At 53.1% G+C, this 23,105-nt stretch overlaps 1 protein-coding gene across 6 annotated transcripts in view; it reads right to left on the bottom strand.

The window, feature by feature from the left end:
* The window catches only part of TTC12 (tetratricopeptide repeat domain 12), a 50,712-nt gene that overhangs the window by 1,272 nt on the left and 26,335 nt on the right, over positions 1–23,105 (bottom strand). For 5 of the 6 annotated variants that reach the window (XM_013054855.2, XM_013054856.2, XM_013054853.2 and 2 more), the window contains 10 exons: positions 22,839–22,927; positions 20,484–20,652; positions 16,652–16,744; positions 15,586–15,646; positions 14,666–14,803; positions 14,072–14,170; positions 13,574–13,642; positions 10,960–11,061; positions 9,647–9,746; positions 8,571–8,796 (listed from right to left, as the gene is read on the bottom strand). In XM_013054855.2, the coding sequence (XP_012910309.1) occupies positions 8,571–8,796; positions 9,647–9,746; positions 10,960–11,061; positions 13,574–13,642; positions 14,072–14,170; positions 14,666–14,803; positions 15,586–15,646; positions 16,652–16,744; positions 20,484–20,652; positions 22,839–22,927 (1,146 nt within the window). Of the gene's footprint in view, positions 1–7,363; positions 7,539–8,570; positions 8,797–9,646; positions 9,747–10,959; positions 11,062–13,573; positions 13,643–14,071; positions 14,171–14,665; positions 14,804–15,585; positions 15,647–16,651; positions 16,745–20,483; positions 20,653–22,838; positions 22,928–23,105 lie in introns of those variants that run through there. The other variant, XM_004749844.3, reaches the window with a different exon arrangement.

Raw genomic sequence — 23,105 nt, 5'->3', positions numbered from 1 at the left:
ACCTTCGCTTGAAGGACACCAGGCACCCCCCCACCCCCATACCTCGACTTTAGAGCCATAATCCCTGTAATCCAAGGCCTGGGGTTTGGAGAACCACGGCCCTCATCGGATGTTTCTCTAATTCCTCATGCCAGGTGCATGGATCAGAGGCCAAGACCACATTAGAGCCAAGAGGAGCTTTCTGCTGTGGCTGATTCCCCGCCCCCACCCCCCCACCCCCGCCCTGCTTCGATGTTGCTCTGCTCTGATTATAGTAGAAATGGGGAAGAGATGTATCTAGTTCACTCAAAGGCATTCGATACTATCTTGCACACAGCTTGGCACATAGTAGGTGCTTAAGAAATATTTATTGAATGAATGAGGAGCTTTTTAGGACCACGATGTCTTTTAAATGACCTTGGCTGAGGAGCCACTAAATGGAAGGACAGGCTCTAGGCTCCCCAGTCTGAGGGTGAACAGCAGTCTCTGGCTGGAAATGCAGGCACTGTCCCAGAGAAGGTGCCCTGGCGTGCCCCCACCACCATCCCATGCCTCCGGTAATGTGTGGCTCCAGATCGGCCGCGAAAGTAATCCTTTGCAGTGGGGAGACTTAAGCGGTTATCTAACTGACCGCTGATGGATTAGAGGGGCTTTTGGATAAAACCTTAAAGGGGTTAGGGTTTCGCTTTCCACTTCACGCTCAGGGAGCGAGTGAGGACTGGCCACCTCCCTGTGCTGCAGCCTGGGCCAGAAAGTTAACGAGAGGAGGGACAAGGCTGGGCAGTGGGCAGCGAGGTTCGAGGTAAAGGCTGGATTTGGGGCTTGGCTCGGCCACGATTTCCTTGGGAAATTCTGGGCAAGCAGGCAGTCGCTGAACTTCTCTTTCCTTGGCCTCAGATGGGAAATAATGACTGCCTGACCGGGGTGTTATTGGCATGAAGTGAGAGCAGAGAGGCATGAAAGCCCTTTTGAGGGAGTTGGAAGAACTTCCCTGTGGGGGCACATGTGTGGGGGACAGACCACAGGCTGAGGGCGCTGCTGGAAACCCCAGGACTATCTGGGTGGGACCACGAATGGGGTCTTTGCCTACATTTGCGCAGAGAAAGTGCCAAGGGGACTGTCATGTCCCACATCCTAGGACTGCTATGAAGGACAATTGTGGTCACCGCAAGTTCTTCTCTGAGGAGCAGGGGACCCAGGGGCTTGGGAGCCTAACAAGGGAATGTCATGACCGAAGGGAAGCCACTGTCACTGTGGTGACAGGGCCAACCAGAAAGTCCAGGGCGTGCCCTCCTTAGAGTGAGGTTAATAAACACCTTCTGTATACACCTAATTCTCTTTGCTTGTCCTCAAAACTTCTCACAGCAGTCTTCCAGGTATTCCAACTAGAATTTAAATTCTAGTGGTTGAGGCAAAAAACATGAAGACACAGAAAATATTTATGCAGGAATGAAGTATTTAAAAGTGCCGCAAAGCCACGCAAGACTAAGAGAAAGGCGGGTGGCGTGGGCTGCGTGCGCCCAGTAGGGCTGCTGTGTACCTGGAAGGACCCTGTGCCATCCTGGGCCAGCTCCTTGGTCCTAAGTGTTCTCATCAGTAAAGGGAGAATCATACAACAACTCACCTCGAGAGGCAGGCTCTGAAAGCTGGTGAGTACTCAGTAAAATTACCTGCCATTTTTATGATGTTGGGGCTCGGAGAGTGGGTAGGATTTCAAGAGAGTGAAGGGGATGGTGTTTTCAGTAAGAAGGGAGCAGAAGCAAGAGGATGGGAATGAGCAGAAGGTGTGCAGGCAAACACCTGGGAGCTGGCTCAAGGGAACAGAGTACGTGGTGGGGAGTCCCCATCAACAAGTGCGCCTCAGGCTCCGTGAGATGCTGAGCCCTACTGTGAACCCAGGATCAGCTAGCTGACCTGGGGCCAGAATAGGACCCTAAACCCAGGCAAGCTTTAAGGTTCAGCGAGATCACACTGAACGGGCCATGTGTGATTTTACCAATATTATTTAAAAAAAAAAAAATTTTTTTTTTTTTCAGAGAGAGAGAGCACGCACAAGCAGGGGAATTAGCAGGCAAAGGGAGAAGCAGGCTCCTTGCTGAACAAGAAGCCTGATGTGGGAATTGACCCCAGGACCCTGGGATCATAACCTGAACCGAAGGCAGGTGCTTAATCAACTGGACCACCCAGGGGCCCCTATCAATATTACTTATAGGAAAAAATACTGTGGGGGTATTAATAGGTATGCTTATTTCAAATTACACCTAAAACCAATGAATCATAGCTCTTACATGCAGCGTAAGAAGTGCGATCAATCCTACAGTAGTTCAGGTAAAAAAACAGCAGTGCTTTATCGGCAAAACTTCAGAAAAGTAAAAAAGTGCTACGTTCTTACCATCCCCACACCCACAAGCACCCTGTGAAATAAAGCCCCCCGCAGGAGCACACTCCCCAGCAGGGGAGTTTGTCCTTGATCCTGTGGGCAACAGTTCGAAGGTGGCCAAGAGGGGATACGTCACAAGCCAAGCCAGGTGTGAGAGGATTATTTGGGCTGCAGTGTGCAGGGGACTCCGAAGACAGAGCGGGGACAAGGGACTCGGCAAGGAGACGGCTCCAGCATGGCTATTTCTGAGCCCCTCCCCCCCAGAACCCGAGCAAACAGTGCGGACTTTCCACCAAACTCTCGTCTCCAGCCCCCCGGCTCGTCCGCGCCTGCCTCCACCCACCGGCCATCCTCACCCGCCCGGTCCTCTGCTTCTGGAGGCCAGTCCACACCCTGGGTGACACACCCTGGGTGACACTTCTCCATCCTCCACCTGTGCACAGAGTCCCGTACCAAGCCCGCTGGCCCTGACAGGACTCCTCATATGTAAGAACTCTGGACAAGAGCACAGAGGGCTGGCCAGGCAGGGGGTGCCGGTGGCAGCAGCTGACTCAGTATAGTGACTGCTACCGTGGTCACCGGTCCCTGTCGGCTTCGGCTTGCTGTGCGCCCAGCCCAATGCTGGGAGCCTTCCCGAAATCATCTCCTCCAAGCCTGACCTCACACCCGCCCCCACCTTCTAGGGACAAGGCAGTGGAGGGACTTGGCAACACACGCAGGGTGTGGGGTTAGGACCCAGGGAGCTGGGAGCTGGGCCCTGAGTCTGGACACTGGACCCGGAACAGGCACTGCGGCCACCGTGCCTTCTGCTTCCCCGGGCCTCCTGTGAGCCCCTGGCCTTCTCTGCACCTGCCTCTGGGAGTTTTGATTTCCTTATTTGTAAATGATGTGGCATGGGCCAGACACGTGAATTGTATTTAGCTAGTGAATTCGGATGGATTCCAATAAAGCAGACGCTGGACTTGATAGTCCCTGAGCTATTTTCAGCTAGAACATTCTAGAAACCTTTGTCCTCATCATCCATTGCAATATTTCTATCTTGTGGGCCTGTGATGTGGCCTACGTCCCCACTGTGTGTGGACCAACCCGTTTTCACGTGGAGACTCGTCTCTCTGCGGCAGGGAGAGGCATGCTGCAGGGGGAGCGTGTGCGTGGGCGGACTGTGGCTCCGGGGGGAGGGGGCCCTCCACCAGCAGATGGAGCGGCTGAAGATTAAAAGCGCAAATGGGAAGTTGGAGATGGCCATGTGACAGGGCGGTGCTGCTCAGGCTGGGCTGGAGGGCACGTCTGGCTGGCAGACACGCTCATACGGAGCAGCGTCTCTCAACCCACCCGTGGCCAGAGCTCAGCCCGGAACTGGGCAGACTGGAGGCTGGCGTGGCCGGCAGCATGTGGGCAGCCTCTCTCCTCCCCCACCCCACTCACCCCGGGAGAAATCCGATCCTCACCTCTTCATTTTGCTGTTTTGAATTTGAGATCAAATTAGAGGCCTCGCTTAAAAAAAAAAAAAAAAAAAGGTCATCGAGCTGGTGGCAGTCAGCTGTCACTCACGCTTCCTTTCCAGGGCACTCGGGGAGGGGTGAGGGGGGCCTGCAGCCACTACTGGCATCTTGATGAATGAGCACAGTCTTTGGAATCAACAGGTTTTTCTGATTCTAAGCTGAGGACAAACCGCAAGTGACAGGGAGCATCTGTGTGGCAAAGGGGTTTGGAGATCCCTCCTGTGTCAGGGCTCCTAGCCCGCCGCACCCTGGGCCCAAGGGCTCATGCAGGCCCTGGTCGCACGCTCCTGGCAGTCGGCACCGTCACACCACCAGTAAGCTCCACTCAGAACCCCACCTGATCCACGCCATCAGACCTTGATGCCTTGGAGGTAGTAGAGGGCAGCTTCCGGGGGACCCTTGGGTTTGCCACCAGGCCCAGGAGAGGAGGTCAGGCCAACATAACAGCCGGATAACTAATCGCCTTCATTGAGATGGGAGTACCTCGGAGATGAGCAGATTTTGGTGACGATGGGAGGAGGCAGGTAGTGAGTTCTTGGTAATTTCCGACCTGAAATAACAGTCACCATGAAGTGAAGGCCTTCTGTCTTCTAGTCACTGAGGGCAGCCAAGCACTTCATGTATGTTATATTCAAATCCAAGAACTCTGAAAGCGGGGACAGTGGCTTCCATCTTATAGGAAGGAAATGGAGGCTCAGAGAAGCTAGCGGACATTCCCCCAAGCCGTGCTCCCAACTAGACGAACATTCACGGGAGTGAAATTCTGGCTCCCCTACTGACCAGCTCTTGTGATCCTGGAAAAGAAGTACTTAGCGTCTTTCTACTTAGTTTCTTTACATATCATGGGGTGTTGTGAGGCTTCTCTGGGGCAGGGTCTAGAGACCCCTGTTACAGCGCCTGGCACAGAGCGGATGCTGAGTGCGTGGACGTCACTCTCTCCCTCTGCGGGGCTGCAGGTCACTGGCCCAAGGCAGCCTCTCGTGTGGGGAAAGGAGGTGGACTGGAAATGTCTTCTTCACCTCCAATGACTCCCCTCTTACCGGGCCCTCTGAAGAGCCCCTATTTTGAAGGCAGTGAGAAAACACCAGGAACATCATCTGGCTCTCCAAACCGAGTTCTTGGTAACAGATCCTCAGGAAAGTGCTAACAAAGCCATGTCCTGCCCCTTCCACTTAGGTCCTCCCAACATGTGACCTCAGGCCCGCCTCGCTGGCCTCTGGAACCCCGGCCAGCGCGTTGTCCAGGATGGTTGTTTCCCATCCGTCCCCTGACAGCTCTGTGGGGGCGACAGGTGCTTATGAAGTCCCACACCGGCCCCACTCGAGACAACCTCGACTCCTCTGCCTGTGGAACCAGCTGATGCCTTTCCCAGAGTAAGCCGTGGCCCGCGGAATGGGAAGGGAGGTGCTGGCGGCTCCAGGAACCCCTTCTCCAGCACCCGGTTCGTTTTTTCCACCCCGCCTGGGAGCCCTAGAGGAGGGCGCGCGTCAGCCTGGCCAGACGGGGAGGGCTGGTTTGCGCTGGAGATGAAGCCTCCTCTCTCCCCGCCCCAAGGAGGGAGCTCCTGGGGCAGCCGGGCCTCCTCTAAAGCAGGGAAGATGACTGCTTGCGGCAGGCACTCTGAAGCAGAGATAATAATATAATTTTACATTCCCCACTCTTCGGGGAAGAGATTACACGTATAATAGCCATTTTCAAGAGCCAGGGAGGAAGGGCGCAGCCTGAGCCTGGGAGGAGGAGGGGCCGAACCTCAAGCCAGAGTGCTGGTTGCGTACTCCAGCAGCCTTTTACATTTTTAAAGCCCCACTGAATTCTCTCTGCAAACAGCATATTCTGTAGCTTCTCATTTTCGTCTCAGGGCTCTGTTTCGTGTCAAGGCAACTCCCTTGGCCATTCGGTAGCCTCTCGAAGTAGTGTATTGGCCTGCTGGTCCTGAGTGGGCCAGTCCTGAGCTCTCTGCTGTGGCCTGTCACCTGCTGTCCCCCAGGGACCCTGTGAGGAAGCATCTCAAAGTCCAGGGAGCTCGCCCCGGCCCAGCACCAGGGGCACAGGGCTGCTGGTTTCCTTTCGGCCCCTCAAAGTGCCAATTTTTTTTTTTTTTTAAAGATTGATTTATTTATTTATTTGACAGACCAAGATCACAGGTAGGCAGAGAGGCAGCCAGAGAGAGAGAGGAAGGGAAGCAGGCTCCCCACTGAGCAGAGTGCCTGATGCAGAGCTCGATCCCAGGACCCTGGGATCATGACCTGAGCTGAAGGCAGAGGCTTTAACCCACTGAGCCACCCAGGCACCCTCAAAGTGTCAATTTTTAACATCAGTTTTAGGAACCGAGTTCTTAGTTCACTCTAAGCGCTACCACACTTATGAAGAACCGTTTCTTTGGGGGTCCTGAATAGAAACTCTGGGGCGGGGGAGCGTTTCCTTTCCTACATGGTCCACAAAATGTCCAGCTCTGATTCCTAAAGGGACATGGGCTTTACTCTTGCCTGGACCCCTCAGATTTGACCTGACTGATGTCACAGTCAACCCCTTCGATCTCAAGATGGGGCCTGGTCATCTCTGTGTAGCACTTTATAGTTTCCCAAGTGCCACTGAAGTTCGTGGAGGCATCACAGCAATGTAAGTGACTGGTCGGACAGGTGTTCCTCCAGCTTTTCCAGAAGCAGCAGTCAAAGCTCAGAGAGGTTAAGCAACTTGCCCGGAGTCAAACCACTGCGAGGAAGTGGGCCAGGGCCGTAAGTCTTTGGAACTCTGGTCTGACACTCTAAGTGTGACTCACAGTCACGTGACTGTGCCGAGTCATGGAAGAAGGGTGTCACTTGTTAGACTTATCACTTAGGGACTTGGTGTCCAGAGGCAGCAGCAGCAAGGGAGCAGTGTGTTTGGGGGGTGGGGGAGGGCACAGGGCGGATCTGGGGAATAAATACCTCGAAGCTTACGTGAGGTCGGGGTGGAGACAGGGGCCCCCTGCTTTGGTACTTCAGGCAGAAAACCACGTAACCTGTGGGACAGGTGTTGGAAATCCTTTGGTGAGCTGGACAAAGGCACCAGGTGGGGCTTCTGGGGATGAGTCTCTGGATCGTCAAGAACTCCCTGCCAGGCGAGTCGCCGCTTATCACTCGACCCACCGAATTCAAGAGCACATGGCACAGCAGCAGGCCGGGCCCCAGCAGCTGCCCCCACAGTCCCTGGGTTGGAACTCGGACCCTGAGATCCTGCTGTCAAAACGCTGGATGTCTCTAGCACGGTGCCAGCAGAGAACAGCCACAGGGGCAAGAAGGGCGTTCAGCAGGCAGAATCCAGCTCCTTTCTAGAAACACTACTTACACGGGAATCTGGGAAATGTGGCTTTCCGTCTGCTGGAGTCCAGTCCCCGCAGGGCAGGAAGGGACCGTAGAAGCAAGCATGGGGGACACGGAGCGGTTTTCCAACACTGTGGACAGCCTGACGCCCGCTCTCCCATGACTGGGGAAAGCCAGAAGGCAAGCACCTGGGAACAGTATTCATCTCTGGAGCGGACATTCGGAAAGTCTTTATTAGCACCGGGACCACCCACAGCACCTGGCTCTGCGTTTGTGAAAAACGTGCACAGACGCCACGTGTCTTAATGAGCGATGTACTTCATCGTGGAGCTGAGAATCTCCAGCCCGTGCAGCTCCCGCAGCTGAGCGGCAAATCTGCCAGAATCGAAACACAAAGTTGGGCACATCAATGCGTGGTGCCTGGAGCCACCCCTGCTCAGGGAGAAGCTGGCTGGCAAGGCCGGAGGGGAGGAGCTGCTGCCCTGGGAGCCCTCGCCGTCAAGGCAGGTCCACAGAACACCACATGCTGTCTGCAAGTGGCAGATGGACAGGCTGATCCGATGGGACCTTGCTCTCAGGGACTCCCCAGTAGGCTGCCCCTCTGAGCTCATTCTAGCTAATGCACCCTGCGTTCTGGAGAAGAAAGATTTTCTCCTGGCCTTGCATTAGGACAATGAGATGAATAGTGAAAAGGCCTCACATATCACCCAAGCCAACCCTCTCATTCTCCAGAGGAGGAATCAGAGGGCTTTGTCTGTAAGGGAAGGAGTCAGGCAGGCCAGCACAGCTCCCGGTCTGTGGAAGGCACCCCCTTCTATGCTGGGGCTCCATCCCTCAGACGTGGGGGGCCCCTTCTGGGAGCATGAATGCTGAGGTGTTTTAGCACCTCAGAACCCAGCCAGGGCAGAACAGATGCTAAAAGAGAAGCCATGGACACAGCTAAAGCCCAGATCCCTTGCCCCGGCTTGCCAGGTGGTCTGCAACATGCCATTCCCCCTCTCGCTTCAGTTTTCTCCAGCACGAGAACATTACCCTCCCTGGACATTCTCCCATATGCTCAGGCCCCAGGCAAAAATGTGAAGCAGGAGGGTGTGTGGGAGGAGGGGCGAGAAGCTGGCAGAGCAGGAGGGAGTGGGCTGGAGGGAAGACAGTGGCCATGAGCACGTGGAACAGAGCCCCGTCAGAGAAGCATTTTCCCGCTCCGGCTGGAGCTGGGAGCCCCCCTGTCCCCTCAGGGAAGCAGCTACTGGGCCCACACCTGCGTGCTCAGGAAGCTCCAGGGCTCCCACGACTCCCTCTGGAGTCCTGGGTGGCACATAGGCCCAGCCACCATCCAGTGTCTTGGTTGGCCCTGTGCCTTCTGCGACGTGACCCACACAGGCCACCTGACCAGGAGCCGCTGCATACCTGGGCTCGGCCGTGCACAGCTTGCCCAGAGCGATCCCCGCGTTCAGCTGCACGGCCGTTTTCTGTGCATCGCCCCCCGCGTGTCGCAGCAACACCTGCACGACGTCCGTCTTCAACAGGGAGGGCGCCGCGCCAGGCACCTCCATGCAGTTCCCCAGGCAGAGGGCAGCATTGCCCACCACGACCTCGTCCTCGGAGCGGAGCAGCGTCATGAGAATGCCGAACTCTGCGGGGGGGGGGGGGGGGGGCAGAACAAGCATCGGTCCCTGTGGCTCCCAAACAGGAGGCCAGCAACAGACGCGAGGGGCGCAGGGAGCGCCCGTGGACACTGAGCGTCCCCAAAATCTCTGACAGGTCATTGCTGAGCAAGGATTTGCTGAGCACCGTGAACCTCCTCAGGTCTTGCCGTGTCTCCGGCGTCCCTCAGATGTCTGGAGCAGTGCCTGGGGTGACACGGCTGTGGCGTCAATGAATGCTATGCGGCAGCAGGTCTGTCTCCCCTGAAGTCCCCGTTCATAACCCCTACACTCCAGCTGACAGCCGGTTCCCTGAGGCTGCAGGGCAAGGGGCAGGACCCAGAAGGGCCCGCTCCGTCCACTCCCCGCGCATCCCAGAGCAGGTGTGAGGGCGGACATCAGCAGGCTGGCTTGCCGGGGCCCCCTGCTGCAGGTGCCTGTGGCCGCTTTCCCTTACTACGCGATGCCGGCTCCAACTCCGCCATCTCCCCTGTTCACTGAGGGCCGAAGGTGTCCCCCACACACCCGTTGAAGGGTGAGAACCTGTGTGAGACCAGCTTCAGCAGAAGACTTCAGAAACCATTTCCGTTTACTTGTGGGGGAGTGGCTCCCCGCATCGACCCCGTTCTCTCTGAGCTGGGTCACAGCAGAGCATGCGACACGTGTGCAGCCAAAGGCTGTGAAATGTTTCCAGAAGGAGAAACAGCCACTTTACTTGGTACACACTGCAGAAGTCTAGCGCTATGGGAGTCTCTTTCTGCTCGTCCCAGCTCCCTTTGTGGCTTCCAGGACGGCTGAGTGTCCGGGATGCCGGTGCCGCTGAAGGAAACCATCACTTACTTTTATCCAGTCTCATCACTTCTTCTCGCGCCTCGTGAGAGCTGTTTGTGCAGACAGCTAGTGTCTTGATGGCGTAGCGTGATGCCGTCTGGCCCCCTGTCTGGGTTTCAGAAAGAAATCAGAGAAAAGAAGGTCAATCCTGCGATTGTTCTGGGCCAGAAAGCAGTGAGCAACTGTCCCTGTGTTCGTGTGGCTTCTGGAACTTCTGAAACACCGTTCCCCGGAGGATGGCCTGCGCTTTCCGAGGAGCAGGCCAGGTCCCTGTCGGGCTGGTGTCACTCAGGTCCCCAGTAGGACAGCCCGCAGCCCAATACGAACTCCGACAGGACTGCGGGCCTGACATGCACACCTCGGTGATTGCCCGTAGAAGGCTGTACAGGTGAGTGGCTGAGGAGGAGGGATGCGGTCGGCTGGCAGATCTACCAGGAAGAGAGGAAGAGGCCCCCACTTCCTGGGGAGTGATTTACTAAGGCTGTCAAGCTGACAGGCCTGCATGGAGAGCATGACAAATGTCGGTCATTTTAAGAGGTGACAACTGTCAAATCATGACCCTCAAAATCACCCAGGGCACTGTCTTTAAGATGCACATGTGCATGCCTGCGATCGGGAGCGAGTGACGGCCATCCTCCACATGTAGCCTGAATTCTGACCCACCACCCCGGCCCCTCAGTCCTGCCGCGCCCCAGCAGTGTCCCTCCGTCAGAGCTCACTTTCTGGCCCTGCTCAGCCCGGGCCCTGATGGGAAGGTCTGCCATGGGGCCGCCACGCTGACACCAGTGGGTGAAGCTCGCCGGGCAGGGGCCACGGACGCAGCCTCGTTCCACACGTGTCCTCTCGGCGAGTCTGCTCAACTGTGCCACCGATCTGCTCGTACCATGGGAGCATCCTTTGTCCCATTGTAAGGCTGCACCTCCGTATCCCACAAAGGGAGCGCAGTCTCTCTCCAGGCAGATGTGGAAGCACGGTGAGCAGAGGGGAGCAAAGTAAGGGGCCCGTGGGACATTGTGGAAAGCCACCGTGACGGTCTTCTTCAGGGAAAGAGGCCATGCACCTTTAAGTGAGGCTTGCCTGCTAAGTAGTTTTTACAGCTGCTTCTCCATGAACAACTTACTTATTTGTCCAACAATCTTACGTGGATGTGGAGAGTACTACGTGGGTGACAGGTGGAAGGAATCCTTAGTCCAGAAGTGTAACATTCGGGCAAGGAACAATGTGGGCCCCTAACTGAACACAGCCCTCTGTAGTTGTGTCCCCCGGGTGATCTATGATGCTCCTGGGAATTCAAGTGTGTGTCCCCGAGGAGCTCAATCTACCTTCAAGAATTTAATCATCTTCTTCACCACTCCGGCTCTCAGGGCCTCCTCCACGATCTTCCGGGAGGAAGAAAGGGTGCGGCTTAGGACGCCGGCAGCTCTCTGAGTGGGGTGGAAAGGAAAGATAATTAACCGTTCTGTGCAGAAGTGCTGATGACCTTGAAAAGTCAGCAAGTCACTTGGGGAGGGAAAAACAATCATTAGTATGGGGAGCAAAACCTGCACCTTGGTTTTACAAATATGGAGGCCCATGTGGTAAGCAGCATTCACTCGATAGCTGTGAGGTAAGTGACTCCAAAGGCTGGAAACACGGTCCCCTGGCACACAGAGGCCCGGCCCACTTCAGCTCGACACAGAACCAACCAGTTCAGCTCTGGCAAAGAAAGTCCCCACAGCACTCCACAACCCCTGCCAGGTAGACTTCTCGGATGGACCCTCGGAGTCTTGGAGCTTTTTCTTCATCTTGTCTGAATCTTTGTCTGTTTGTTCTACTTTTGGGGAGATTCTACTTAGGATCTTCCAGTTCCAACTTATTTCCTTTCTTCCTTCCTTTTCCCCCCTTTTTAAATAGCTAGCTGTTACTGTCTTTTAGATAGAACACTGTCTCGAATCTTTCTGAGGACATAAACAATAGTTATTTTTTGTTTCCTATATCATCTCTACTTCTTTTGAGTTGGTTTTCCTATTAATCTTGGTTTTTCTGTTTCTGTGTGCAGCTTTCCTAAAATGTCCAGTGATCCTAGCTGCCCATTTCTGGGCACATTTGTGAAAAATGTTGACTGTTGTTGACTTACAGGTGGAAAAGAGGCACTTCCAAATCCTAGAAAGCAAAACATTTTCCTCTAGTCTTTCAATTCCACGGAAGAGAGCAAGCTCAAATCTTCCACCTGAGGCATAGCTGCCTGGCTGCCCCACGTGGTCCCCCATCTCTTATCCATGCCCTGTGTTGTACCTGGTGTTCTAGAGTCTCCATGTTTTCCAGGCTAGACCCGTGTCCCTGCATCTGTAGCTGGCACGGTCTCCTTGGCTCTGCCTCGTGAATGATGCCTTTCGCAGCTATTCTCCATCTTCCAGAAGCAGGTTAAAATGATCAAAGAACCAACTGGCGACCTCCTGCCTGCTTGTTTTGTCAATGTGTTTCTAACTTCATTGTTGATGTTCCTTAATGCTTTCAGTCTGATTTTAATGAGGTTCTCCCGAGGGAGAAGGGATAAATGTGTGTATTGTCCTATTATGAGTTTTGTTTCCCTCAGCTGCTCCCTGCAGATGCTAGAATATTGCTGTAGTTGACACTCCAGATCTCTCTTTAGGCCCAAGACAGTGGGGAGAGCCCTCTACCGAAGGACCAGACCCCCCCGGTGACATTCTGCTGCTGTGCTCCACAAGCAGGTCAGCACCAGACTGAGGCTCAGGCAGAGTCCTGGGAAAATGTGGCCAGGAGAGAGTCCTTGAAGGGTTAGCTCACAACCACCCTAGGCCTCGATCTGGTCTACATCATTCAGAAAAACCCAAGCACTTGAAAATAGTGGCGCTCACCACTTTTGGGGTTATGGATCTTTTTTTGAGAATCTGATGAAAGCCATGATGCCTTCCCTTGAAAATGCATATACTCTCAAAATTGTCTGTACAATATTAGGAATTTCTGGGGAACCTGGAGACCCACCACACGTTCCCAGAGTTCACATTAAAAACCTCCATCCTGGGGCACCTGGGTGGCTCAGTGGGTTAAAGCCTCTGCCGCCAGCTCAGGTCATGATCCCAAGGGTCCTGGGATCCAGACCCGCATCGGGCTCTCTGCTCAGCAGGGATCCTGCTCCCCTCCCCCCGTCCCCCAACCCCGCCTGCCTCTCTGCCTGCTGCCAAATAAATAAATAAATAAATAAGTCTTTAAAAAAACAAAAAACAAAAAAAACCCCCTCCATCCTATCATGTCTGAATTGATTCCGGGAAGTTGTAGGCATACTAGCCCCAAGCAGGACTTGTTGGATCTGCTCCGAACCTTTCTAATGATCCTGGACCCAGTCCCCAGTCTGTGCCCTTGTAGGGCTGGTTTCCCAGATCCGCTGGATGTGCCCTGGTTGTTTCTCTAAGCACCGGGGCCCTGAACTAATAGGTGGGAAAGCTGGGGTGATTACTTAGGCAAGTAAAGAACCCATCCTGGAATGGCAGTAAATAGTTTGCTGAATCACACTGATGTTCTCCCAATGCTCTGTGTTAACCACAGCGCTTCCTTGACTTCCTTATCCAAATGTCAGAAACAGAAATGAAGGCTATCCTGGCACATATCCCTAAGGGGGCTAAAACCATTATGCATAAATAACCTCCAGGGTCATGGGCTACAAAATACAGGCCTGGCTTTCTTGACTAGGGAAAAAGAGAATCTAAACCAAATCTTGGGGCCTCTTCAATTTACACCAGGATATCTTGGAGTAGGACAAATCGGATAAATTACGCTGTGTAAGTTGTTAAGTTGCAGACTACATGGGAAAGGGATTCTTAGCTTGCATGCTTAGACTCTAGAGGGTCCACAGATGGGCAATGGGGTGGGGGGTATCACTGGATTCCCAGGAACCACAGAGGAAGCTCTTTCTGGATTTCCCTGGGAGACACTTACTGTCAGGATCCCTCCATCCTGGCTGTTCAGTAGAAAGATGCACCTCTTGCTCACCTCTGAGGCCCAAACCTGCCACGACAGGGAGACAGGAGGACAACTGAACAGCCTGTTAATCTGAATCCCCTCTGCAGCTTCTTGTGAGAAAAAAGAATGGGCCCCTCGCCATATTCCCCTCACATCCTTTCTTCTATCATCTTACTTCTTTCCAAGCTGTCTCCCTCATGACAGGGCAGTGTCTTGAGATCAGAGACCCCATTTTGTTTGACTTGGTAAATGCAGAACCGAGCACATGCTCAACACACCCACTGGGCTACACCCGAGTGACTCACATATCTCTCGGAGGGACAAAGTGACAGAGCATCTGCCCAGCATCCCCCACTCCCACTGCCAGGGTGTGAGTCCCCATGCTATTCTCTTTGTGAAAATGAGATCAGCTCTAGCAATGGCACGGGCTTGGGGTGTCCCAGGGCTCCTGGCAGGGAGGAAAGAGTGCCGCACCTCGTAGAGGATGGGAGACTGAAGACACAAGTTCATCACAAGTCCCAGGAGCGTGTACAAGATCTCTCTGAACAGGTCCACATCCTCCTCACACTGGACCTTTGGAAACAAAGCAAAGTAACCAATGACCTTTCTGCCCTATGGCTTTTCATGGCCATCTCATCCCCTTGGCAATGGCCCCAGCATTACTTACACGCCCTAAGTTGTCAATGTCATGAACCTAGAGGGTGTTTCAAGATCAGAGACCAGTTCCATAGATAAGTGTTAGTGCAGGAGACTTGCAAAGAGTCCCCAGTGCCTGTGCCATGTGACCCTGGTTTGGCCTGGTCCTGGGTTTAAACTGGAGAGCGAGGGGCTGACATGAGTAGTTGTGCCAACTCTACTAGAAAATCCTTCAACCCTCTCCAGGGGTCTGAGGCTTGACCTGGAGGGCTCTGTGAGGCCGGCCACCCACAACATCTATGGTTATAGAAGGGATAAGCCACTGGCTCCAGTACCCTCAAACAGAAGTTTTGGAAAAGCCAGATAATCAATAAGAAGCCAATGTTCCCAAAGCAGGGAAAAGACTGATTCTGACTAGAAAAGTTATCCTACCATAAGGCCCAAACAGGCCTCCCGGAATTCTTCAGAGGCAGACATCTGTCTTCGGATGGCAGCCTCAGCACTGAGGTTCCCCATGAGGGCAATGCAACAGCGGAGAGCTGAGGGGTTGGTTATCATGGGGTCTCTCTTCTGAAAGGAGTTGAGAGAAAGAAAGTCTGCGTGGAGCAGGCAAACAACGCCAGAGCCATCTGGAGGGGTGTCCCTCACGAAAATGCTTGGGAACCAGAAAGCGTAATGTCATCCAGGGGTATCAACAGGCTCATGCCGGCACCAGGACAGAGGCACACAGAGGGAGAGACCCAGCGCCTCAGCCTGGGGTAGGGGGGCCTAGGGCTTCATCCTGGGGATGCCACCAATCAGCTTGGAGAATTTGGGCAAGTCTTGTCCCTTCTCAAAGCTCCCATTTCCATATGTGTGTAATACGCGGGTGTGGATATGCTCTCAGGTCCCCTGGGACTCCAGTGGCTTCCTCAGGACAAGTCCCTGTCACGGCAAGCTCTCCTAGGAGAACCCCATTCTGCTACGTCCTGCTTCCTCGGCTCAAATTTCCATTAACCCTCCTGGTGGGGATGATTGCTACTGAACGAACAGGGCTGCCCTGCGGTCCTTATGACGGGTATTAGGGTCAGAAGGGGACAGACAGGGACTGACCCCCTCTCTGCCTTCATGTAAGACACACAGTCCACATCCACCTTTGTCTCCCCTGTCCTGGCCCCATCCCTACGTCACCTCCACCTGTCCCGACTGCAGCTGTTTTAATAACTGAGGACCGTGCAGACTCCAGCTGTGAGTAAATGATTCATCAACCTGAGCCACGACGGGAACCCTGGAGTGTAAACTGTGTTTAAATGGCTCTGCTCACGCGCCTGAGAATGCCTGTTGTGGGTGATAAAAGTGAGGGGCTTGCTCACCAGAACACCTGTGAGCACCAGGAGCGCACCTGGGAGGTTGGCCTGGAACCAGACTTGGAATCTGTTGAGAAAACATCCCTTGATTTATTTCTGCACAAACTATAATGTAAACGCAGCACCTTGGCTAATGGAGCAGACTGTCACAAACTCTGGGCCCACGGGATTTGGAGTGTGCATGGATGATTTATTCTGACCCTTCCCCCCAAATGTCACCGGGTATGGATGTGGCTTTATTTTTTCTAAGTCTGGAGAATTGCCTTTGATGTTAAACAGCAGACCTCAGATGGCAGCTATCTCCATGCAGAAGTTGCCAGAAGCCCCAGATGTCTGTCAAGCTGACTTAACACCACCCCTGCTCTCCCCATGCTCTGAGGCTGTGTGCCCTGCAAACAGGAAACACAGTCCAAGCATGTTTCTGGAACACAGTCGTGGGAAAGGCCCAGATGTACACAGATCTGCATGTATGAGACTGGCTCTTACCTGTTCCCAGCCCATGCCAATGGCCTATGAGCACAAATAGCTCTATTTCGTTATATGACCATTTCTAAGCAAGACACCCTAAAATTTGTGAGGAAATTTAAAAAACAGACAAGAGATGCACTTAAAAAAAACCCTCAAGGATTATGAAAATCTGAGAGAGACATTTGCTGTCTTCCCCAGCAGGCAGGTGGAGCTGGGGGAGGGTGACCCATAATGACACTGGTCCCCCAAGAGAAGGCTCCCTTCTACTGTGCCTTCTCTCCCATTCATTCAACAGAGATTTTCTGGGCAGTTCCCATTAGGTACTGATGAAGGGAAAGAAGCTTCTCCACTACACTGTAGGCTTGTTTACTGTGAGAGGTACTGTTTTAAGTCTGCTGCTTCTTCCAAACCCATCGAACACTGGGGCTCCCTGCACGCGGAGGGACAAGAGTGGCTAACTCCAGCCGCCTGCTTGGAAGGCGCCAGCCCTCCTACTCAGTGAATCTTGTGATGCTGGCCAAGCTTCCCTACACACCGCACATTTTTAAAGATCAGTTTAACAAAGGTTGCATGAGAAATGTCAATTCCTGGAAATAAAAATTACCTTTCTTCCAGAGCCAAGTCTGTGAGCAGTCCCATAGCTGAGTTGGCCTCCTTATCCGAGAAATCAAGAAATGACACCAGGGCTTCCAAAAATCTGCAAAAAATTCATACAACCTCAGAGCGGGCTGTCCTTCAGCTGAGAGCCTCCCCAACAAGGAGACCTTGCAAAGAGACCAGGAAGAAGTCTGTGTTTGGGTCAAAGAAGCCGAAAGGGTGGCCTCGCTCTTTCCACCTAGGAAGCCCAGATCCCTGGCCACCCCATAGACAGAGACACTCTCCAACAGGAATGGCTCTGCAACTCAATGTTAATTCCCAGAGGGCTGAACAGTTTTAACCAAAGTTCATTGACTATCAGATGTCAACTGGGGAGGAATCTCTAGTGCCTCTGCCATGTGACTCTGGCTCAGCCAAGTTCAGTCACATAAGTGACATCTAAGTGGCATGCTTACTAATCTGCTGATGACTAAAGTGGGAGGGAGGGCCCCCTAATGAGGTGGGGGTGTGCAATTAGGATTCAACAAGATTTTGACAGGCTGCTGAATACATCAGATGAAATGGAATAGGGTTAAATTCAAAGTCCTCCACTTAAAGCTGGAAATTCTATCTAAGTGATAAAATTGGGAGACCGGGGGTATGCCTGGTTCATACCAAAAAGACTTAAGGGCTTTCAGCCAATTGCAAACTTAGTATGAGCCAACAGTCTGATGCTGTTGCCCAGAAAAGCTAACGTAATCCTCGGCTGTCCTAGCAGACTGACTGGCACCACCGGGAGTCATCTGTCTGTCCAGCCCACCCATCCTAAGCACCTGCAGTGTGCTGAGTGCTGTGCTTAGTACAGGGGCGCAGTCTTGGGGTCCGCGTGTGTTGGGTGGTGTGTTAGCAGTGGATGCATAAGAAGCGGGCATGAGGTCTAGAAGGGGTCTAGAAGTCAAATCATCCGAAGGATGGTCAAGGAAACCAGGATGCTTAATCTGGACAAGATCAGAGTCTTCAGTGTCACAAGCACCAGAGTGGACGCTCTGGTGTATTCCTTGGGCCTTCAATAGACCAAACCAAGGCCTCCACGTAGGGAGCAGGGAATGGGCCAGGCAGTTTGTGTCTGGTGTAAGGAGATAACTTTGTATCACTCAGAACTTTTCTTGGAACAGGAGGAGTTGGTCTGGGAGGGGAGCTCTGCATCCTTTCACTGGCTGGGGAAGAACCCGTCATTAGCTGTTATCGCGCCCATCCTAATCAAATGGAGAAAAGCATAATGGTAATGCTGGAATCTTTCTTGGAGGGCATCACGCCCAGGCCATAGTGGGGTACCCTACAGGGGACATGGGCACTGGGTGAGGCAGGACTGGACTGTTTCTGTGGTCCTGGGTGACTCCAAGCTGCTGCAAATCCCCACTTCCTTCTGGGGTGCTCTAGTGTTCCTGTTCTCAGAAATCATGTATTTTGCTGTTAGTTCAGATTCTTCCTTCACCAATTAAATCTGTTTTCTTCAGTCTTGAGGATGAATGCTAATGAACCTGAAATGTACAGAAGAGGAGCTGGCCATCTTAGATCATCTTGGTGTTTGTCTTAGGAGACATGAACAACGAGGCTTCCTCTCCATGTGAAGAAACATATATCCTGTTTCTTTACTATGTCAGGCGCTGTTTGCTGGCTAATCCCACAGACACCCCACTATTCCCCCTCTATCCTGCCTGACTCGAATACAGAAGCTGGAATCACTGTCCCCATCAGGGGCGGCATGTGACACAGTCCTGAGTGAACGGAAATAAGCAGTAGCTTCTCTTGATAAAAGGGACAGATCCAGCTGCTGGTAACCTGTCTTAATAAGGGATATGATACTTGGAGCTGCAGCAGCCTCTTGAGACCATGAGGGAGAGATCAAGAGGAGGTCGGAGACCTTGACCCTGATATCATTAAGCCACGGAACTGGCTGTGGCCATCTGTAGTCTTTTCTGTTCTGTGAGACAAACAAGACCATCTTCTCCCGATTAAGTATTCTGTAAAACGCAGCAGAAAACATGGGACTGGCACGCACATTATCTCTTCTCTTAAGCTTCCTCACGAGTCTACAATACAAATGAGACACCAGAGCTGGTCAAGGTTAAGCAGCCTTCCTAGGCCACCTACATAGAAGGCGGCAAGCAGAGGATCTGAGCTCATGACTGCTTGCATCGAAAAATCCAGGGCTTTCCACAAAGTGGCACTGGCCTTCTCTGGATTCCTGTCAGTACTCATTTGTCCTCTCCACTTCTCACATAGGAAAAAGCATTTTAAGAGGGAAGGGGTATGCGTGCTTCTCTGGGAGGTCACGGGACCTGTGTGCAGCCTCGTCCTGCACCAAACCATCTCCCTCCATTTCAGAGAACACAATCCACCTCTTTCTGGTTTAATCTGAGATGGACATTAACGAGAAGAGTGGGCACGAAGGTAATCAGCAGAGGTGTCTCTGACAGTCTGGAGACAAGGAGGGACTGCGGGAGGTGCTCAGAAATGCCAATCTCCAAAACACTGGAAAAATTCAAATGAAAACTCAAGCAATCAAAGACAACTGTGGGGGGAAGCAGGGAGGAAGCTTAGGGCTACCGCAGCTATACTTACTCAGAGAGGCCAAAACCAAATGAAAAACCATGAGGAAGGCATTGAGGAAAGGACTGCAGTCATTTAAAACATGAAATGTGCTTTTGAGGCTTTAACTCTAACAATCTATCTGCTCCTGTGGCCTGAGCTTTGGGGGGCGGCCAAGCCTCTCTGCTCACAAGTCACAGGGGCCACGGCAGTGCTGAGAGGGGGAGGGCCGCAGTCAAGGCTCAGCAAGCACCCTGTCCTGAGCACAACAGACCTCCCTGCTCCATGGGACAGGTGCCAGAGGTCTCCGCTTGGCACAGAAAAGATCTGCCAGGATTTCTAATTGGGCTGCTTCTCTTAGTGGGAACAGAAGCAGGAGCTGGCCTTCAGGGCCTGGGAGAGAGCAGGGTGAGACTGCCTGGTGATGTGCCGCAGATGCTCCCTTCCCATCTGTGAAATGGGCTCATAACACTTATCTTGTCTCCTTCTCAGGCTCAGAGGAGGTAGAAGAGTGAAGAGAATCGGAAGCTAACTTGTTTTTAGACTGTGCATGAAACACGTGTAAAGCCAGCAGTGATCCTTGCTACTGCTTCTGCCGGGTTGAGCCCCACGAAATTGCCAACATGTAATTCTTTTGATATAAAAAAATGATAATTTCACACACAGAAACTAATAATATTGCGACTAAGAGCACTGGAAGGAATTGCTGGCGTTCGGTAAATTTTTTATGAAGCGCCCTCAGGGAAGAGGCACATCCCATTTCCCCGGTTGTACACCTCGGAAATCCTGACGTACGAGAATGTTCCAGGTGTGTTTTATTTATTGATACTCTACCTTGCTCTAGAAAGGCTTTAAGAACATGCCAACTCAGAGAGTGTCACCTCAAACAGGAATGAAAGAAGCAGCATGAGGGCAGCAGGAGGGCAGAAACAGACGGAGGCCGACGGGGCAGAAGCGAATGACCCAGTTGAGACAGATTCTCAGGCTGGGCTTGGAAGGGCTGCCATTTACACTGTCTGTGACATCTGTGACAGGGAAGCCAGTCAGAGAAGGGAAACCGCCCACAGGCACCAAGTTCACATGGGAGCTCATCCCAGAGGTCTTCCCGAGGGAGGCCTCCTTCCACAGGCTCTTTCTGATTTTGACCCTTAATGAAGTCTGATGGCACCTCTAGGGTCCTCCAACACTAGAAGGGGTACGGGCAAGTGTTAACTTGGCAGGTGACCATCTGAGAAGCCCCAGGGCAGCTCCTACTGGCAGAGTCCTACCGGGTCAGGTCAAGGTGGCTGATGATCAGGCCTCGTCCGTGGTCCGTCTGCGTGAGCTGCAGGAGCAGGGCCAGGCTCTGCTGGCGGACGGTCAGAGCCCTGGCGGCCAGCAAGGAAGGCAGCAGCCGGCCCAGGTCTGGGCTCTCCAGCAGTAGGCGCTGGTTTTCCTCTGCAAGATAAGGGACGAGCACCTCATGCAATGACAGCGGGTAAACCACTCATCTCTCCCACCATTTCCCACTAGGACACCCAGCCCTCCTCTGCCCTTGTTTGAGCGGCGGGGTAATAAACGTCAGAGCACGAGCTCTAGAACCAGGCTGCTGGGCCCTGGCGACATGTGCACGATCGTGGCTGAGTCGCGAACCCCTGTGGCCCTCAGCTTCCTCCTGAGTGAAACGAGGAAGACGGCTGGTGTGTTAGCAGGGCTCAGGGAGTGACGATAAGCCGGTGCTTCGAACAGGGGCTGGCTCACAGGCGGGGGCCATGTAGCATTACTCTTGGCAAAGGCTCCTTGGTGTGTGGGATTTGGAACATGAGGAAAGGGACCAAAATTGGCTTAACTGTAGATGCCTTTAGGCTGTCAGTTTTCATACACGGGCCAGAGAAAGCCTTGAGTTCCTTCTAGAAAACTAGAAATCACGTGAGACCACACATGGAGAGAGCATACCCTCCCCTTCCTAGATGTCAGCTACTTCCAAGGTGGTGGCACTGGCTCTGTCCGCTCCCCGCTCGTTCCTTGTCTAAGCAGGGACCTGAGTACATTTGAGAGGACGGAGAGGGATGGGCTGGAGTAGGAGACTCAGTCAGGAAAGAGAGCGAGTTTGTGTAGCTGATCTATTTTCTTCTGCTGGAAAAGGAGCTCATTGTAGTCTACGGCCATACCACCCTGAACGTGCCCGATCTCGTCTGATCTCGGAAGCTAAGCAGGGTCAGGCCTGGTTAGTACTTGGATGGAAAAGGAGCTCATTGTAAATAAGCCAAGTAACACAGGAGTATAAAGCTGACCGTGAAGGTCTCCTCCTCTTGTGGCCCTTCTGGGTAAGCTCATTCCTTAAAGGAGCCCCCTCCCCCCCGCCTCTTGTGACACTACTGTTAGAAATATAAGCCACCTACCCTGTTTTGACTTCTCTCTCCCACTCAGCAGCGTATCACGGACACAGTCCCCTGTCTGTAACTTTGTAAGCATCCCTGTGTCCTTTAGAAAAGCTTCTTTGCATCCACTGAGTTGATGCACTTGGCTTTCACGGATCCGACAGAGTGTGTGTGTCCCTGTCTGTGTCTGACTCTGTTCTTGTTAGAGAAAAACGTGACCCTCAGGTTCACAGAAACTGAAGTCGGCGCAGGCTGAGGAAATCAGAGCTGCCAGGAGGGAGGGCCAGGTCTGGTTCACACCGAAGAAACACTCAGCCACCAAGCCCTGCCTGCCTCCCTGTCATGTGTGTGTGGGGGTGTGGGATCGCCACCCCAGGTGTAGAATGCCACAGGGCGGCAGGGCGCCTTGATAGTGGCTCTCGTCTGAGCCCAGGTCCCTTCAGGAAAGAGTCGCCCTCATTCTCCAGTCCTCCGGAACTTAAGAGGACTCCCTCACTCTACTAAATCATGGGGAAAAGTCATATCATCTCATATTCAGCCTGTTCTAGTTTACCAATTGTCTCCCCCGGCTCTATGGCCGGCTTCCCACAGCAGCCCTAAGGAAAGGAGACCCAGCTAGCATCTCTCCCATTTTCAGTGTTTTCCGTCCTAGGTCAGGCCTCTCCCTATGAAAACATGCCTTTTTAAAAATGAAGGATATACTTATAATTTTTATTTATATTTACTACTTTACAAAAGGGGTCAGAAACCTCGTGCAAAAACTTCATGAACCCCAGAAGATGCTAATATGTGGACAGGCAAATAAATGTGAACAAGTCGATAAACATCGTGTAGCATTTACTGTCCCAGTATTACACTGATCAGCAGCACAAGTAAGACGGCAGCAGGGACCACTGTTAAGTCTCCCAATGCTGAGATGGGTACTGTGGTCAGCAAAAAAGGAATGGTATTTTTCGATGGGCAGGACAGGAACAGCTTTGTCCACTGTATTGCCCATGTGTGAGCAGACATCAAGCATCTGCAAAGCGCCAGGTGAGGAAACCGCTCCTTCGGCGGACGGTGACTTCGCCCACCGTCAAGGCAGCTGTAAGGGACAGAGACACGGCTGAAGTGCAGGCTGTGCTTCTGATCCCGAGGCTCTCCCTGGGGGAAGGGCCGGATGGACATCACCTCCCTTGGGCCCCGCCTGTTGGGGGAGATGGTCCTGCCTGCGCACGTGCATCCCCAGTGCAGGAAGAGGAGGCGGCGACGGCCCGTGCTTACCGTTCCCTGTGCACACTGCTTGCCACAGCCTGAGGACACACACACACACCATCTCTTCCGCTGCATCTTTTTCTGCTGTGGAAAAGCACCTAGAACAGACGAAGAATGGCAACAGGAAAACTGGAAAGTCGCCCTGATCCTCTTGGCTGGCTTTCGTCCGCTTCCTGACTCCTCCAATGTGGGCAATGTTCTAACGAGGAGCCGCCGGTCACTGGGACCTGGGGTCTGGGCAGCACGGGTCTGAGCGCTCCGGCACAGGGGTGCAGG

The sequence above is a fragment of the Mustela putorius genome, unplaced genomic scaffold, assembly GCF_011764305.1.
Source record: "Mustela putorius furo isolate JIRA1106 unplaced genomic scaffold, ASM1176430v1.1 tig00000198_pilon_pilon_pilon, whole genome shotgun sequence".
NCBI classification, from domain to species: Eukaryota; Metazoa; Chordata; class Mammalia; order Carnivora; family Mustelidae; genus Mustela; species Mustela putorius.
The sequence above is the reverse complement of the archived record's forward strand: the minus strand, read 5'-3'. Positions and strand labels throughout refer to the sequence as shown.